At 61.7% G+C, this 17,505-nt stretch overlaps 1 protein-coding gene across 1 annotated transcript; it reads left to right on the top strand.

Annotated features, from left to right (window-relative positions):
* The first annotated feature begins 2,047 nt into the window (after positions 1-2,047).
* Positions 2,048-13,055, top strand: CERCAM (cerebral endothelial cell adhesion molecule). Its single transcript, XM_087823056.1, has 13 exons — positions 2,048-2,268; positions 3,446-3,556; positions 3,711-3,828; positions 4,342-4,476; positions 4,620-4,824; positions 7,098-7,217; positions 7,537-7,613; positions 7,726-7,832; positions 8,641-8,773; positions 10,246-10,373; positions 10,525-10,728; positions 11,620-11,872; positions 12,236-13,055. Exons 1-12 carry the CDS (start codon positions 2,048-2,050, stop codon positions 11,870-11,872), a joined length of 1,812 nt encoding a protein of 603 aa, XP_087679182.1. The 3' UTR covers positions 12,236-13,055.
* The last annotated feature ends 4,450 nt before the right edge of the window (positions 13,056-17,505 follow it).

Here is a 17,505-nt window from a genome sequence, read left to right as displayed (position 1 = left end):
AGGAGAGATAGAAACATCAATAATGAGAGTCATTGATCAGCTGCCTCCCACACGCCCCCTACTGGGGATGGAGCCCACAACCCTGGCATGTGCCCTGACTGGTAATTGAACTTCATTCAGTCTCTTGGTTCATGGGTCTACGCTCAACCACTGAGCCACAGCAGCCGGGCATGGTGTTTTGTATTTTAAGTTGGGGGAGATTTAAATCCTTCTTAAAGTGAGAGGAAGAGCCCGGCCCATGTGGAGATCGCGGGTCAATTCCTGGTCAGGGCACATGCCCGGGTTGTGGGCTCGATCCCCATTAGGGGGTGTGCTGGAGGCAGCCGGTCAAGGACTCTCTCATCACTGGTGTTTCTCTCTCTCTGTCTTTCCCTTCCTTTCTCTTAAATCAATAGAGATATATTTGAAAAATATAAAATAAGTCAAGTCAGAGGAAGAACCCAGAAGAGAGGGAGGTTGGCAATCGAGGAAGGGCAGGGGCATGGCATTTGGAGCCCAGGGGTGGTCCTGTCCTGAGGAAGGGGCGCCTCTTCCACTGTACCAGGCGGGGTGAGGGCAGAGGCTGGCTTGGGGGCAGGAGGTGGACGGTTTGGAGGTTGGAAATGAGAGTTCCCAGGCCATGGCTTCTCTTTTCTCCAAAAAGTAGCAGGGGGAGGCCTTGGGCCTTCCATCGCACGGCCACTGGCTGGGAAGTGGCCCCGCCTGAGAGGGAGCTCGGGCGGGGCCTGGTGGAGGCTTTGGAGCCCGGCTGGAGGGCTCAGGACCCCCCCATCCTGCCCCATCAGGGGGCAAGTCCACTCCTTGCTGGACCCCACCCCTCCCCCTCGCAGTGCGCACAGTGCGCGCGGGGTTAGCCGTCCCGCCGGACCCTGGGAGGGCGCTGCGGGGAGACCCAAAGGGGTCCGGTGTTCCTGGCGGGTAGGCGGGGGCAGTGAGCGGGAAGGGAGCCGGGTCCCCCCCCCGGGCTTCCAGCCCCGGGCTCGCAAAGCGTCCAGGTGTCCTTCCAGGTGTCCCTGCAGCGCCCCCCGACGGGGGCCTGAGGTTCGGGGCGAGCGGGGGACCGAGCCGAGCTGGAACCGCCCGGAGCCCCAGCCCCTCCCCGAGAGCGCCGGACGCCCCTTTCCCGGGAGGCTGTCCCCTGCCAGGGAGGCTCTGTCCCCCTGCCCGGGAGGCTGTCCCCCTGCCCGGGAGGCTGTGTCCCTCCCCGGGAGGCTCTGTCCCCCTGCCCGGGAGGCAGTGTCCCTGCCCTGGAGGCTCTGTCCCCCTGCCCGGGAGGCTGTGTCCCTCCCCGGGAGGCTCTGTCCCCCTGCCCAGGAGGCTGTCCCCCTGCCCGGGAGGCAGTGTCCCTGCCCTGGAAGGGGCCCGGGACCCCCCCGGGCCCGCGCGCGCTCTCAGCGCGGCCTCTGCTCTCTCCAGGGTCGGACCCGCGCGCAGGCGGCGGAGGCGAGGACGCGGACGCGGGGGCGCAGCGCGGACGGCGGCGGACGGCGCGCTCAGGTCAGGGGGATCCCCGCGCCCCCCGCGGGGCTGGCTTTCGGGCCACGTGCCCCGCAGTCCCGCCGGCGGCCGCCAGGGGTCGCGCGGCCGCGAAGGGCGGGGCGGGGGCGCGCGGGGTGGGGGGCTGAGCGGCGGGGCTCGGACGCAGGGCCAGGGAGTCCGGGGTCCGGGGCGTCGGGCGCTCGGGGAAGCCGGGTCCTCAGGACTTGGAGCGGGAAGCTCGGATGCCGTCGCCCCGGGCCCCCCCCTTCTCCCCCGGGCCCCCCCCCGGGGTCCAGCCGGGAGCGGGCCCCCCCGGGGCGCGTCTGGGGCGCGTCTGCGAGCCGTGGCCCCCCCGTGGCCCTGGCCGGGGAGAGGCCGCTTGAAAATCCCCGTGTAGGGGTGGGGAGCGGGGGCGCACTTCGGGGGGCGCACCGCCCCGGCCCCGCTCTGGGCCGCCCGGGTCCTGCCCCGCGCCCCGCCCCGCCCCGCGCGCCCCGCCCCGCCCCGCGCGCCGCCCACTCCCCTCGGCCTGGCCGGGAGCCCCCGGGCCGCCGCCGGAGCGCTCGCCATGCGCGCCGCCCGCGCCGCCCCGGGCCCGCCGGCCCCGCTGCTGCGGCTGCTGCTGCCGCTGCTGCTCGCGCCCGGCCCGCGGCCCCCGGTCGCAGGCGCCGCCGCGCCGCCGCCCGTCGTGGTGCTCGCCGTCCTGGCCCGCAACGCGCAGCACTCGCTGCCGCACTACCTGGGCGCGCTGGAGCGCCTGGACTACCCGCGCGCGCGCCTGGCCCTCTGGTGAGAGCCCCGCGCGGCGCCCCGCACCTGCCCGCCCCCCGCCGGGCACCGCCCCGAGCCCCTAGGCTGGCCGCAGGGCACCCCCGGGCCCCTGCGCCCGCTCTGGCCACGTCCTCTGGGTGGACGTTGGGCCCGGCCCCTCCTGCTGCCGGTGCCCAGGGTCAGCCCCGTGGGGCCTGCGGTTGCTTGACTTGGAGTGGAGCTGGTGGCCCTCGGTGCCAGGGCCTGCAGGGCTGGGGTTCCTGGGCGGCAGCGGGGTGCTGTCAGCCCGGCTCCAGGCTGCACCCCCTCTGGCTGGGCTGGCTCCAGGCCCTGTAGAGGGCTGGTCCTGCCAGCTGGTGGCACTGTCCCCTCTGGTACCCCCCGGGCCTCCGCAGGGGGCACTGGGTTCGGAGGCCACTGTCTCAGTCTGGTGGCAGCCAGGCCAGGGAGGAGCCCCACGCTGAGGGTGGGGATCAGGGGAGAGGAGTGACCAGCTACCCCTCAGAACGCAGGGCGCTGGGGCCGGGGTGGAGCCGTGGCCCGGGGAGGCCGCCCACAGTTACCACAGTTTGGGAGCCTGTCAGTCCCCACCCCTGCGGGACTTGACACGTAGTTCGCCTTCATTTCTGGGGAACTGGCTTAAAGGGACAGTGTCCCCCTAAACCCTGGGCTCCCTGCTCAGCCCCCTACCCCCACTCAGCCGCGGGAGCCCCTTCCCAAGGAGGGGAGGAGGTCTGTTCCGTGGCAGCCGAGCTTGGGCCCGCGGGCGCGTCTCGGGGACACTCAGTGCGGTTTGGTCCTTGTGAGGACTTCCAGGCAGAGAGGAGCGTCAGCCCTTCCGCCCAGTCCCGACTCGGGAGGGGCTGACCTGTGGTCACGCAGCACGGAAGGAAGGTAACTGGGCAGAGTGGCAGGTGTTCTGTTCAGAGATCCAGTTCTGGGCTGGCTCTGGCCTCAGAAGGTCATCTTATAGGGGAAGAAAATAAAGCCCAGAGAGGGACGGGACCTGCCCTAGGTCACACAGCGGGTCACAGACCTGCGATGGGGACCCGGCTGCCTGCTTTCAGCCCCTCCTCTGTAGCACACCTACTGCCACTGGTCCCAGGAGAAGCCGGGGGGGGGGCGGCAGGCTGCCTTGGTCTTTGGTCCTTCTGTGGCTGCACCCCCCTCACCCGTCTTCCTCCTGTGTCCCCAGGTGTGCCACGGACCACAACGTGGACAACACCACAGAGATGCTGCAGGAGTGGCTGGCCGCCGTGGGCAGTGACTATGCGGCCGTGGTCTGGAGGCCTGAGGGGGAGCCCAGGTGAGCTGGATTGAGGGGGAAACAGGAAACAGCTGCACCCCAGGGAGGAAAAGGGACAGCCCAAGCCACAGCCTCCAGGCCAGGGCTGTCCACCGCCCTGCGGAGAGGGAGCGGCACCTACCCCGTGGGAGCATCTCATCTCTTTACGCCTCAGGTCCTACCCAGATGAAGAGGGTCCCAAGCACTGGACCAGAGAAAGGCACCAGTTTCTGATGGAGCTGAAGCAGGAAGCCCTGACCTTTGCCAGGGACCTGAGGGCTGAGTATATCCTGGTGAGAGTGCCTGGCCGGGGCTGGGCTTCCCCTGCGTGCTGGGGTCTGTTCCTGACAGGAGTTTTGGTCCGACAGCCTCCTGTAGGCTCGCAGCCTGGGTCAGAAACCAACCAGATCCTGAGCTTGGATCCCTCTGCTTGACCTTGGACTAGACGCCAAGCCGGGATTCCTGAGACAGATCCCAGGGTAGACACCGAGCCTGGTTCCCGAACTAGCGCTCAGAATAGGTCTTTGGATCTACCCCCTAAGTCAGATCTCAGGGGAAGTTCTTAGATCAGCAGCTCGGTTCTTGTCTCTGGACCCATCCCTGAACCAGTGCCCCAGACGAGATCCTTGGTCCAGAAACACATCTGCGAGCTTGTAGGTTAGACCTCTCGAAGGGAACCCCGTGGGGTTCTGGGGGCCCCTTCTGGGTGTCTGGCAATCGGGGGGGAATCCCACTCAGGGAATCCCAGGGGCGGGGGGCGCTGCGGCCCAGGCAAGGCTGGGGTCTGTGACGTCCCCTCCTCTAAGTTTGCAGATACGGACAACATCCTGACCAACAGCCAGACGCTGCGGCTTCTGATAGAGCGGAAGCTGCCCGTGGTGGCCCCCATGCTGGACTCCCAGACCTACTACTCCAACTTCTGGTGCGGGATCACGCCACAGGTGAGGCCGGGCATGGGGCCTCGGGGCACTTGAGGTTCTGGGAGGAGGGACACGGAGAGCAGAGAGCCTGAGCGCCGTGGGGTCCTCCTGCCCGGGCAGGGGATGGAGGGGCCCTCTCACTGCCCAGAGCACCCCTCCTCTAGGGCTATTACCGCCGCACAGCCGAGTACTTCCCCACAAAGAACCGCCAGCGCCGGGGCTGCTTCCGGGTCCCTATGGTCCACTCCACCTTCCTGGTGTCCCTGCAGGCAGAGGGGGCAGCCCAGCTGGCCTTCTACCCCCCCCACCCCAACTACACCTGGCCCTTCGACGACATCATCGTCTTCGCCTACTCCTGCCAGGCTGCGGGTGAGGACAGCGCTCCTTGGTCATTCCTTAGCCGCCTCCAGGCCTTTGCACATGCTGTTCCCTCTGCTCTCCACGCCCTTCCCTGTCTACATTTCATCTTGTTAGCTCCTGCTTGTCCTTTGGGTCATACATAGCCTTTCGTTTCTTTTTTTTTTTAATATGTTTTTACTGATTTCAGAGAGAGGAAGGGAGAGGGAGCGAGAGACAGAAACATCAATGATGAGAGATTCATTGATCGGCTGCCTCCTGCAAGGCCCCTGCTGGGGATGAGCCCACAACCTGGGCACGTGCCCTGACCGGGAATCGAACCGTGACCTCCTGGTTCATAGGTTGACGCTCAACCACTGAGCTGCGCTGGCCAGGCCCACATAGCCTTTCTTGAGCCCACTGCTCCAGCAGGTTAGATCTGTCTCTGGCTGTCCCCATTGTGGCACCTCCGTGAATTCCTTCATTAGGCAAATATTATGAAGCACCTGCCACGTGCCAGATGCCCGGGGGGAGATAGTCCCTGCCCTCCCGGAGCCTCCCTTTCTGCCAGTCAAAGGAGCACACAAATCAATGTCCAATCTCAACTGTGACAAGAAGGAGAGCTTCTTGATTGTAGGTGCTCTGGGGGCTTAGGCTAGAGTTGGGCTAATCAGGGAAAGCTTCCTGGAGGATGGGGACTTTGGGGCTGAGATCCAGAGTATGGGCAGGATAGCCCTGGCCGGTGTGGCTCAGCGGTTAGAGCATCGGCCTGTGCACCAGAGGGTCGCGGATTTGATTCCCAGTCACGGGCCCGTACCTGGGTTGCGGGTTCAATCCCCAGCCCCGGTTGGGGCGCATGCGAGAGGCAACCAATTGATGTGACTCTCTCACGTCGATGTTTCTCTCTCTCCCCACCCCTTCCACTCTCTCTCTGAAAAGCAATGGGAGAAATATCCTCGAGTATGGATTAACAAACAAACGAAAAGTGAGTGACGCATCCATGGAGAAAACATGAGAGGACTCGAAAGCCTTTTTTCATTTCTGCACTCCTTTGATTATGAGCCACAGTTAATTGGCCAGCGGTTTGAAGGACTCTAGTGACTGGTGTTCTTGTCACCGTCATTCGTGCTCCCATCACCCAGCTTTTGACGGTCCCTGTACAGAGAGAGGAAGGGAGAGGGAGAGAGAGAGAAACATCGATCGGCTGCCTCCTGCACGCCCCCTACTGGGGACCAAGCTCACAACCCAGGCCTGTGCCCTGACGGGGAATCGAACCCGTGACCTCTTGGTTCATGGGTCGACGCTCAACCAACTGAGCCGCATGGGTGGGGCAAGGTGACAAATCTTGAAGAAATAAAAAGGCCACCAGTCGTGGACAGCAGGGAGGGGGCAAGAGAGAGGGTGTGGGGACCTGGGCAAACGGTGAAGGATGGTGCTAGATCGGGGCTGGATCCGGGCGGAGGTGGAGAGACTTGGGGAGGGCAGCAAGGTGGCCTCCCGTGGCTGCGGTCACTGGCTGTCGTCACAGGGAGTTTGCCTGCCCCTGCCTCACCCTGGCCTCCCAGGGTACGGACTCTGCCTGTCTTGCTCACCACCGTTGCCCTGGTACCCAGCCGGTGCTCCAGAGACATCTGTTAAATTAATAAACCACCTCACCCCACAAGACTTGCAACCAGGGGAGCGATGGGCAGCGGCAGCTCGTCCCGGGCTCACCCCCTGAACCTGTCTCCAAGGCCCCCTTTTCTCTGACTTCACAGTGAGCCAAAGTCGCCCCCCTGGGCTCTCCTGTCCCTTCTTCTATACCCTTCCTTGTTCCACTGTCCTAAGTGTTTTTGCTGCGGTCAGTACATTCTCGCTTGCTTTTCTACCAAAAAGTAAAGAAAAAGAAAAATAGCCGGCTGGCGTGGCTCAGCGGTGGAGCACTGACCCATGAACCAGGAGGTCACGGTTGGATTCCCGGTCAGGGCACATGCCCGGGTTCCTGCTCGATCCCCAGTCGGGGGCCTGCAGGAGGCGGCAGATCAATGACTCTCTCATCCCTGAGGTTTCTCTCTCTCTCTCCCTCTCCCTTTCTGTGAAATCAATTAAAACGTATTTTAAAAATAATAATAAATAAGCCACCTCAGCAGAAAGCTCCCTTAAGTTTTTTTATGTTTTGAGCCAAGCCCTTTCTCTTTCCAACCCCACAGGTGGGGACAGAGTCCCAGAGAGGACTCGCACTGGGACCCTGGCAGGACTGGGCCTGGGACCCCTCGACGGGGTTCTGAGGGCCCTGCCCCCCCCACTCACGCCGCCTCTCTCCCCAGGGGTCTCGGTCCACGTGTGCAACGAGCACCGTTACGGGTACATGAACGTGCCCGTGAAACCCCACCAGGAGCTGGAGGACGAGCGGGTCAACTTCATCCACTTGATTCTTGAAGCTCTGGGTGAGGGCTGGGGGCCGGGCGCCCGCCCGCCTGCCCCTCCACTCCCTGCCGCCCCACGTGCCCCTTCTCGAGGCCCCAGACCTGACTGGGCATCGGGCTCGGGGTCCCGGCCTCAGCCCTAACTAATTCCCTGACCCTGGGCAAGTCCCATTTTCCGCTGGGCCTCAGTCTCCCCATCTGTACAATGGATGCAGGTGGATTCCGAGATCTCTGAGGGCCCTTCCTGCTGGGCGTCCTGCTGAAGGGACAGGGATGGGGCGGGTGGGACCCCAGGGTCACCGCCGAAGGGACTCATGATTGGGGGTGGTTTCCTCTGCAGTGGACGGGCCCCCTATGTGGGCCTCGGCTCATGTGTCCCAGCCCCCAAAGAGTCCCACCAAGATGGGGTTTGATGAGGTAAGTTCCCTCGGCCTGCAGGACTGGGGTCGGGGTGGGTGGGGTTGGGCCCTCCCCTCCCCACTCCCCCCCCCCACATCCACTGCCCACTCCCACCTCCCGTCTCCTCCAGGTCTTTGTCATCAGCCTGGCCCGCAGGCCTGACCGGCGGGAGCGCATGCTGAGCTCGCTCTGGGAAATGGAGATCTCTGGGCGGGTGGTGGACGCTGTGGATGGCCGGTGAGGCTCCCTGGGGACGGCGCCCTGGGCAGCTGGGGGCAGGTGTGGTCCACTGGAGCTCCCCGCCTGCGGGAAAAGGGGATGAATGAGTTGAATGGGTTTCCTGTCCCAGGAGGTATTCAGCCAGGGCTGAGGCATCGTCTCAGGGAGCCCCGGGCAGGCAGAACCAGGAGCGAGGACCGTTCGTGGTTCAGGCCCAGGAGCTCCCGGGCTTGGGTTCTAGTTCTGCCACTTAGCAGCTGTGTGACTTCGACAGGTCACCCCCATCTCTCAGCCCTGCTGTGTGAAATGGGGGGTCATGGTGCCTTCCTCCTGGGGGGCCTGATAGTATGTGTTCTGCAGGTTAGGCGTCTTCCTGATGAGCACCTGCTGTGTGCTGGGAGATGTCACCAGGGCTGTTCTCCGTCCTGGACTTAGATCCCTGATATGCGGGGTGACAGCAGGCCAGGCACATTCCCCAGGGGACCCAGGGGTATGCAGGCCCCCCACCCCACCCCCCGGTGCCCACTGCTGTTGGCTGCATGTGCCCCCAGTCCTTCTGATTGCAGGACATCCATCCTTTGCTAGGGCCTCTGCCGTGTGCCCCACGCTCACCCTGGGGTGCGCCCCCCTCAGGCCGCTTCCCACCTCCCCATGCAGCCACCCCTCTCCCCTGTGAGTCACCCTGCCTGAGGTGGCCTCGGTTTCCCCGATCCAATCCCTGATGGCTCAGGCCACAGGAAAGCCGGACTCCAGTGTGACTCGCCCAACGTGCACTGGCCGGGCGCCCCCCTCACACGGCGTCACCCCCTCACACTGTCTCCCCCAGGACCCTCAACAGCAGCATCCTGAGGAGCCTTGGTGTGGACCTGCTCCCTGGCTACCAGGACCCCTACTCGGGCCGCACGCTGACCAAGGGCGAGGTGGGCTGCTTCCTGAGCCACTACTCCATCTGGGAGGAGGTGAGGACCCGCCCTGGGGCGCACGCCCTCAGGGAGGGCCGGTGCCTCCCATTCACTGCTCCGTGCCCAGCCCTGGAGTGACCCGGTGGGTGAATGAACACGTTAACCAAGGCCAACCCTACAGCTTAGTCCTTCTGCCATCTCTGGTGAGCACCTACTGTGCGCTAGGAGATATTCTCTCTGAGAATAGAGAGGTGAGCAAGGAAAATGCAGCTCTGCCCCTCTCGGGGCTCAGGCACCAGAGGGGGCACTGAAATCAAGAAAGAACCCACTTGTCTCAGGAGGAGGGGTGCACAGCTAGGCTGCTCTAGAGCGTGGGCTGGCCTGGACTTCTGGTTCGGTGAGGGGTCCGAATGGTCCTCGCCATTGACCGGCCAGATAGAAGAGCCTCCTTAGGGGGAAAACCCCCCAGTGGGAGCAAAGGCCCTGAGGCAGGAAGGAGCTGGTTGTGTTTAGCTGTGGGGAGAAAGGCCTCAGTGCAGCGGGGCCAGGGTGTGAGTGATGCTGAGAGGCATCTGCTGGAACACGGGCCCCCAAGGGGTGCCCCCTCCAGGGGGCGGTGCACAGACTCACCCCGCATTTTTATTTTCTGCTGTAGTCAAAATAAATGTGTGTGAGCTCATATTTCCGTATGAGCGTGACGGCTGTGTGCATTTCACCGTTCGCTGAGCCGATTTCGCATTCACATTCCCAAAAGTTAGAGAGGATGCTGTTTCTTAGGGGTGTTGGGGGCCAGGATCGCCCCACCCCGCCCAGCCCAGCTTCCTTTAGGAAAAAAACTCGGGAGGCTGGAGTGAGGCCCTGGGCCCAGGAGTCCAGAAGGTGCAGGTTCAGATCCTGGCTCTGCAGCTTGCTGTCTGTGTGTCCTTGGACTGTGGTTTCACCTCCCTGTGTCTGTGTCCTTACTGCAGGACAGGGCCATTGTGTGCACTGCCCTGAGGGTCCCTGGAGATAGGCGGTGGCACTGAGGCCCCTGGGATGTGGTGGCACGCAACGATTGCAACACAGGGTCCAGCTGCCATCGTGCGTCTACTTGGAGAGCTAGATGGGGCCTGGAGGGCCTTGAATGCCAGAGCGAGGCATTGGGACTTCAGTCCCCAGGCAGTGGGAGCCCTAGCAGGCTCTGGAGCAGCCAGCCGGGTGACATGGCCAGGACTGAGCATCTGGCATCTAACTGAGGCCAGGGAGAGCGTCAGCGTTAGCTAGGTAGAAGGGGACAGCCCGAATCTAAAGAGCCACCCCTGCCCGGACAGTGTGGCTCAGTGGTCGAGCATTGACCTGTGAACCAAGAGGTCACTAGGTTCGATTCCCAGCCTGATCACATCCCCAGGCTGCGGGCTCCATCTCCAGTAGGGGAGGCAGCCAGTCGATGATGTTTCTCTCTCTCCCTCTCCCTTCCTCTCTCTGAAATCAATAAAAACATATTTAAAAAACAAAACAAGAGCCACCCCTGACCCTGCCTCTTACCGCAGGTGGTCACCAGGGGCCTGGGCAGGGTCGTGGTGTTTGAGGATGACGTGCGCTTTGAGAGCAACTTCAAGAGGCGTCTGGAGAGGCTGATGGAGGAGGTGGAGGGAGCGCAACTGCCGTGGGACCTGATGTAAGCAGCCGGCGCCCCCAGGGACAAGGGGGGCGGCCTTGGCGGGGGGCTGCCTTCCCCCACCCCAGCCCCGGAGGACAGGGTGGGGGTCAAGGTCCTATGACGCTCCAGGACCTGCAGTGACTCCTGGGACCCTCACTGTCACCTGCAGCTACCTCGGCCGGAAGCAGGTGAACCCCGAGGAGGAGGTGGCCGTGGAGGGGCTGCCACGCCTGGTGGTGGCTGGGTACTCCTACTGGACTCTGGCCTATGTCCTGAGCCTGGCGGGTGCCCGCAAGCTGCTGGCCTCCCAGCCCCTGCGCCGGATGCTGCCTGTGGACGAGTTCTTGCCCATCATGTTTGACCAGCACCCCAAGTGAGTCTCAGGTGGGCGCAGGGCGGGCCCCACCTCAGCGGGTGGTGTGTCCCCTGGCTGGGCAGGTGGGACGCTGGGGATGGCAGGGCTGAGCCACTTCCTCCAGGTCACCAAGCAGTAGGTCAGGAGCCCATTCTCGCCCTGGAGTCAGACCACCCTCGGCGTGGATTCTCTGCTGGCCATGTGGTTTTAATATGTTTTTATTTATTTTATTTTATTATTTTATTTTATTTTTTATTATTTTATTTTATTATTTTACTTTATTTTTTTAAACAGATTTTTATTGATTTCAAAGAGAGGGAAGGAAGGGGGGGAGAGAGAGATAGAAACCTCAATGATGAGAGAGTCATTCATCGGCTGCAGCCCGCAACCCGGGCATGTGCCCTGACCAGGAATCGAACCCCGATCGCCTGGATCCTAGGTCCATGCTCAACCGCTGAGCCTGGCTGGGCTATTTTTTTTTTTTTAAAACACATTTTTATTGACTTCAGAGAGAGGAAGGGAGAGGGAGAAAGGGAGAGAAACACTGATGAGAGACCTGGATCGGCTGTCTCCTGCACACCCCCTACTGAGGAACTGAGCCTGCAACTCGGGCCTGTGCCCTGATCAGGAATCGAATCAGGGACCTTTTGGTGCACAGGGTGACACTCAACCAACGGAGGCACACCGGCCGGGGCTCTGCTGGCCGTGTGGTTTTTAGTTAAGGGACTTCCCAGTTCTGGGCCTCAGTTTCCTCCTCTGGGAAATGGGGCTAGAAGAAATCATGCCTCTCAGGTGTGCTGGGAGGGCTCGATGGGGAGGGCGGTGAGGTGCTGTGGGCAGGCAAGGTGCCGGCGTGAGGCCTGGTGCAGCCCTCCCCTCGGCCCCCTCAGCTGCCCTCCTGCCCCACAGCGAGCAGTACAAGGCGCACTTCTCGCCCCGGGACCTGCGGGCCTTCTCTGCGCGGCCCCTGCTTGCTGAGCCCACTCACTATGCGGGCGATGCCGAGTGGCTCAGTGACACGGAGACATCCTCTCCCTGGGACGATGACAGTGGCCGCCTCGTCAGCTGGAGTGGCTCTCACAAGACCCTTCGCGGCCCCCGCCTGGGCCTGGCGGGCAGCAGCGGGCACAGCCTCCACCCCCGCCCCAGGGAGGAGCTCTAGGTGAGGGCGGGGCCTGGAGTTTTCTCTCCATCTATGGCCAGCTCTGCATCCCAGACCCCCCTTCTTAGCCGGTCTCCCTCTCCCCTCCGCTCCCCCCCTCCCCTCCAGCCGCGTCTCTGTCTGTTTGTGTCTTTGGCTGTCTCTGCATTTCTCCATCCGCCTCTAGCTCTCTCTGCGTCTGTCCCTGGCTCTCTTTGTTTCTCTGCCTCCGTTGGTGTCTCGCTCTGTGTCCAAGTCTCTGTCTGTCTGTGTCTCTGCTCCCTCTGACTCTCTGTGTCTGACTATATCTGTGTTGTTTGTCCCTGCCTCTCACTGTCCAACTCCAGTTCTGTTTCTCTCCTCTTGCCTCTTCCATCCCACCAGGTCCCAGTGGTGACTCCAGAGGAGTGCCCAGGAGCAGGCCATAGCTGTCCAGGGAGCAGAGCTGGACACTGCTGGCAGGAGCCGCCACCAGGAGCCACAGACACAGCGGAGACCTGGCTGCCACTGTAGGCAGGGCCACTCTGCCCTCTGGCCCCATCTTACAGCGGGAGATGGGTCCCCTTCCCCTAGGTCACCTGGTGGAAGGGCAGGGCTCGTGAGCCCTCTTACCCTGCCTGCCTGCCTCACGGCCTCGGGCGGAGGGCAGACGGGAGGCTCAGGCTGGGCAGACACAGGAGCCCTGCCCCCCCTGAGGACCCAGCTGCTGGGGCCCCTCCGCCCCCTTCTACCTCCACCTCAGCCCACTCCCCACCCCTCCAGCTCAAAGCCTGGGTCCTACCTACCAGGGCCCAGTCCTTCCCTGGCCAGTGGGAAGAGGGTGGTGGTAGGAGGACCCAGCAGCCAGTAGGCCCTCAATAAAAACCAGCTGGTGTTTGCACTTTATGCTTTTAAAACTTTTTTTAAAAATAAGTTTTTATTGATTTTTATAGAGAGAGACAGAAACATCAAAGATGAGAGTCATTGATCGCCTGCCTCCTGCACGCCTCCTACAAGGGATGGAGCCCGCAACCCGGGCACGTGCCCTGACCGGGAATCGAACCCTGACCTCCTGGTTCATGGGTCAGTGCTCAACCACTGAGCCACACTGGCCGGGCTGCACTTTATGTTTCTTAACTCACGGCTGAGCCTCTTTGCTTGTCAGGAGATCTGGAATCTTTGGATGAGCGGTTGGAGAGAGAGAGAGGGGAGGGCAGCCTGGAGGCGGAGTCAGGCCCCCCAAGCTTCTGCATCCACTGGCTGGTGACGTGAGGTGGGGAGAAGCCACCCAGCCACAGTGAGTGCTCACCCATTGGGACTGCCCTGGTCATCATGGGCCTCACCTTGCGGGTCAGGGTGTGCCCAGGCCGCCCCAGGGTTGCTGATGCCTCCTGCCTTTAGGTGTCCTCTGGCCTGGACCAGTGTGGCCACCAGAGGGCACCAGCTGGCAGAGCGGGACCTTGGGGGCCAGGGTGCCCTCTGCTGACCTGGGCCTGGGTATGGGGAAGGGATCCGCGGCATTTGAAATCCGTCCCGTGCACCGGGTCAGCGTTCTGCTCCTGCGTGGCAGCCGCAGGCCTTCCTCCACCCGCCCACCGCACACCCTTGAGTCAGGCTTCTGGGCACAGCCCCCGTCTCCAGTCCCTGCACTCAGGCTGCCGGAGAGAGAGGTGGGGAGGTGGCTGCCGTGGCCTCCACTAGCACGCGACCGTGGCACAGGCAGCTCTCGGTTTCTTTCTTCAGGGGAGCCCCTCTCCCATGGCAGCCCCTCCACTTGGTCTTGTAAGCACCTGGGTCCTGGCGGAGTCGGACAGGCACCCCCAGAGGCCGGGCTCCGCTTTGTTTTGTCCTGGGGATGAGGCCCAGCTGGCCGGGCTCCAGTTCCAGGACCTGGCATTGGCTGTGAGAAGGACTTTGGGCCAGAGCTTCGGGGTTGATGATTTGTGTGTTCAGAGAGTGGAAGCCGTTGATTCTGGACGGCTGTGGCCTTGAGTGAGTCACTTCTCTCCAGGCGTCAGGTGCCCCCTTCATTCTCCAAAATAAACATTTACTGAGCACCCCCTATGGGCCAGGTTTAGGCAGGCACTAGGGATACAGCGGTAAATAAAAAAGACCCCCCTCAAAAATTCCCCAACCTTGTGGAGCTGACATTCCAGTGAGGGTGGCAGACAAAACAAGTTCATAGTGGAGGGTAAGTGCTGTACAGAAAAATGAGGGAGGAGATGTCAAGTATGTCCTGGGAAGTTAGCATCTGAGCAAGGACTTGAAGGAGGCAACGGGGAGAGCTGTGGGGAAATTGAAGGAAGACCATTCCTGGCGGAGGGAACAGCATGTGCAAAGGTCCTGAGGCAGGAGCAGGACTGGCAGGTTCAAAAGACATCAAAGAAGCCAGTGTGGCTGGAGTAGAGTGAGCAAGGAGGAGCTGAGGTCTGGAGATGATGGATCCGAGGTTGGGGGGCCAGAGCAGAGAGGACCTTGGAGGCCACTGTAGCTTTTCCTCTGAGATAAGGAGCCCCCGAAGAGTTTCAGACACATTCTAACAGGATCACCCTGTCTACTGTACTGAGAATGAACTGTAGGGCTGTCCAGGGTAGGAATAGGGACACCGGTTAGGAACCTACTAAAATGATCCAAGTGAGACATGATGGTGCCTCGCACTGGGCTGTTGACGGGGTTTAGGGGGTGATGAGAAGGTAAGGCCCACAATTTAAAGAGAAAAGAAGGCTTTCCGGACCCTGGAGTCACCTCTGGAGCAGCCCTAGCCGCCCCCCCCCCCCCCCAGCATCTTTGGACATTGCTGGCAAGCCCTTGGCTGTGTCTCCTTCAAGCTCTTTGCAAAGTTCCAAAGACAACAGAAAACTTTCCTGCTCTTAGCACTGGGGAGAAGTAATTTGGCTGTGAAAATTCCTGCTTTTACAGAATTATTCTGGGGTTCATGGGCCAGGGTGGTGACTTCACAGCAGAGTGGCACAGGTGGCAAGTCCATCCACAGGGAGAAATACGGCGATGAGAATTTCATCCTGAAGCACATGGGTCCTGGCATCTTGTCCATGGCAAAAGCTGCACCAACACAAACGGTTCCAGTTTCTCATCGGTGCTGCCAAGACCGAGTGGTTGCATGGCGAGCGTGTGGCCTTGGCAAGGTGGAAAGGGCATGAGGCAGCCATGGAGTGCCTTGGGTCCAGGAATGACAAGACCAGTAGCAGGTCACCACTGCTGGTTGTGGACAATGCTAACATTGACTTGTGTTCATTTTTTTAATACATTTTTATTGATTTTAGACAGAGAGGAGAGGGAGAGATAGAAACATCAGTGTATCAACATCGATCAGCTGCCTCCTGCATGCCCCCTGCTGGGGATCGAGCCTGGAACCGGGGCAGGTGCTCTGACTGGGAATTGAACCTCGATCTCCAGGTTCATGGGTCGATGCTCAACCACTGAGACACACCAGCTAGGCAAGTTTGCATTTCTAACAAGTTCCCTGGTGATGCTGATGCTGTTGGCGCAAGGACCACAGCTGAGAAACCACTGGTTTGGGAAACCGGAGAACCAGGACTCCCAGCTGAGCCCAGCATCCTTCCAACCTCAGAGGCAGGGCCAGTGAGTGGCTAGTTAGAGTCCAAGAGGAGCCAAACCTTGATGGGGCACACGGGCAATTTCCCTTCCAGGTGCCCCCGGGACTTGAGATCTCTCGAGTCACTTGAAAGAAAAAGCCAGACCCACTCTGAGACCGGATTCCTCCTCCCCAGGAGGGTGCTGTGGAAGTTGCATCAGGTCCCTGGAGGAGGTGCTCCTGGATGGAAGTAACCGGTAATCAGGCCCCTGGGCAAATGGAAGCGCTGGAGCTGGAGCCGAGGACTCAGGGGGCTGTGAGCTGCTCCAGGGCTGGGCCAGGAGCTGGAGACTCAGCTCCTCCTTCATCTGTGGTTACTTCTAACAAGAAAAAGCTATGTTGGTTCATTGTTTGAAATTTGAAAAAAAAAAAAGAATTCTCTGTGTTGGCATTTTGAGATAGTGTCTCCTGGTTTAGCAAATGTTAATCTCGATTATTTCTTAAGCAGGGCGGTGGCCCCATTAGTGTCTATTTTGTTATACACCTTTAAATATGTTTTTAAAAATTAATTTCAGAGAGGAAGGGAGAGGGGGAGACAGAAACCTCAATGGTGAGTCATTGATCAGCTGCCTCCTGCACACCCCCTGCTGGGATCGAGCCCACAACTGGGGCATGTGTCCTGGCCTGGAATCGAACCCTGACGCTCAACCACTAAACTACGTTGGCCAGGTCACAGCTATACTTTTAAAATTCCTCTTTTCTTCCCCATGCCACATCCTTTACACACTACAGATGTCCCTGTGCCGTCTTCAGCACCCTGATCCCAATATCACCTTGTTCCTGGTCTTACCCCCCTTCTTCCCCCTTCCTGCCCAGCTCTAGTGTGAGTGTGTGTGTGCTCTCAACCCTGCCCGTCTCAGATTCTTCATCGCAAAGGCCCCAAAGAACTGCCCTGGGGGAGGGGACGAAACCAGAGGCAAAAGGCTTCAGTGGGTGGGGAGGGACAAGCTTCGATCTCATTTTCTGGTCTCATTAGAACCGTCAGCTGTGGGCCCCTTGCACGCTGGTGGGATGTGTTGGTCTAGGTTCCCTCAAACTGGGTTTAGCGCATAGTAGGGACTTAGTGCTTCAGCGAAGGTGGCAGCGCAGACAGACAATGCTGTCTTGGGGGGGAAGCAAGAGACATTTTATGGAGATGTCTGACCTGGGCCTGGAAGCAGGGGGTTTACCTGGGGCAGCCAGGACCTCTCTTCCTCGGAAGAAGGGCGACTTAAGAGTGGGGAAGACAAAGATGAGGGAGGGTGGGAGTGGGTGGGGGGGATCCCACTTGATGGCTTTATTTTTCTCTGAAAAAAAAAGTTGGAGTATGGGATGGGGAGGAGGCAAAGGCTTGGAAAAGCCACCTGGGGAGAAGCAGAACCAACGCCGGGCAGTGGCGAGGGCCCAGCTGGGGGGAGGCAGCGGTTTGTGGGTGTGGCCTGTGCAGGGCCTCGCGTGGGTGGGTTACAGGGGCTGGGGGTCTGTCACCGGTTCCACACGGAGGAAATGAAGGGGGGCAACGCGAGCGCGCGCTCCCAGCCCTGGGCAGCGAGCGGCAGGCGCCGGGCTGGGCGCGCAGGGCTGGAAACAGGCGCTGTTCCGAGGGCGCGGAGCGGGATTCAGCCTTTCGGGGGGGCCCTGGGGGCGCGGGGGGAAGGCCCCCCGGTGGGCCCCGAGGGTGCCCGGGTCTCCCAGAATCCAGGGCGGAGCCGGGAGCCACGTGACAGCCCCCCGACGACTGGCCGACGGCGCGCCTAGTGCGAAGATGGCGGCCCGGCGGCGAGGGCCTCACCCGAGTCGGTCGGTACCCGCGGCGGCGCCCAGCGGCGGGGGGCGGGGGCGCGGGCGGCGGGCGCTTCCTCCCGTCTGGGCCGAGGCGGCGGGGGGGGGGGCCCGGCGGTGTGCAGGGGCGGCCGCACCTCTGCACCGACGGCGGAGCGGGGGGAGCGGGCTGGGCTCGGCCCCTCGTGGACCCGGGATTGGGGCGCAGCTCAGGCCCCGGGCTGGTTCGGGCCCCCCGGGCGCCCGGCTCCCGAGACCGCAGCACCCGGTGCCCGCGGAGCTGCGGCGCCGCCCCGAGTCT

Source organism: Miniopterus natalensis, chromosome 12 (assembly GCF_054644295.1).
Source record: "Miniopterus natalensis isolate mMinNat1 chromosome 12, mMinNat1.hap1, whole genome shotgun sequence".
Taxonomy (NCBI): Eukaryota; Metazoa; Chordata; class Mammalia; order Chiroptera; family Miniopteridae; genus Miniopterus; species Miniopterus natalensis.
This window is presented reverse-complemented; position numbering and strand designations above follow the sequence as displayed.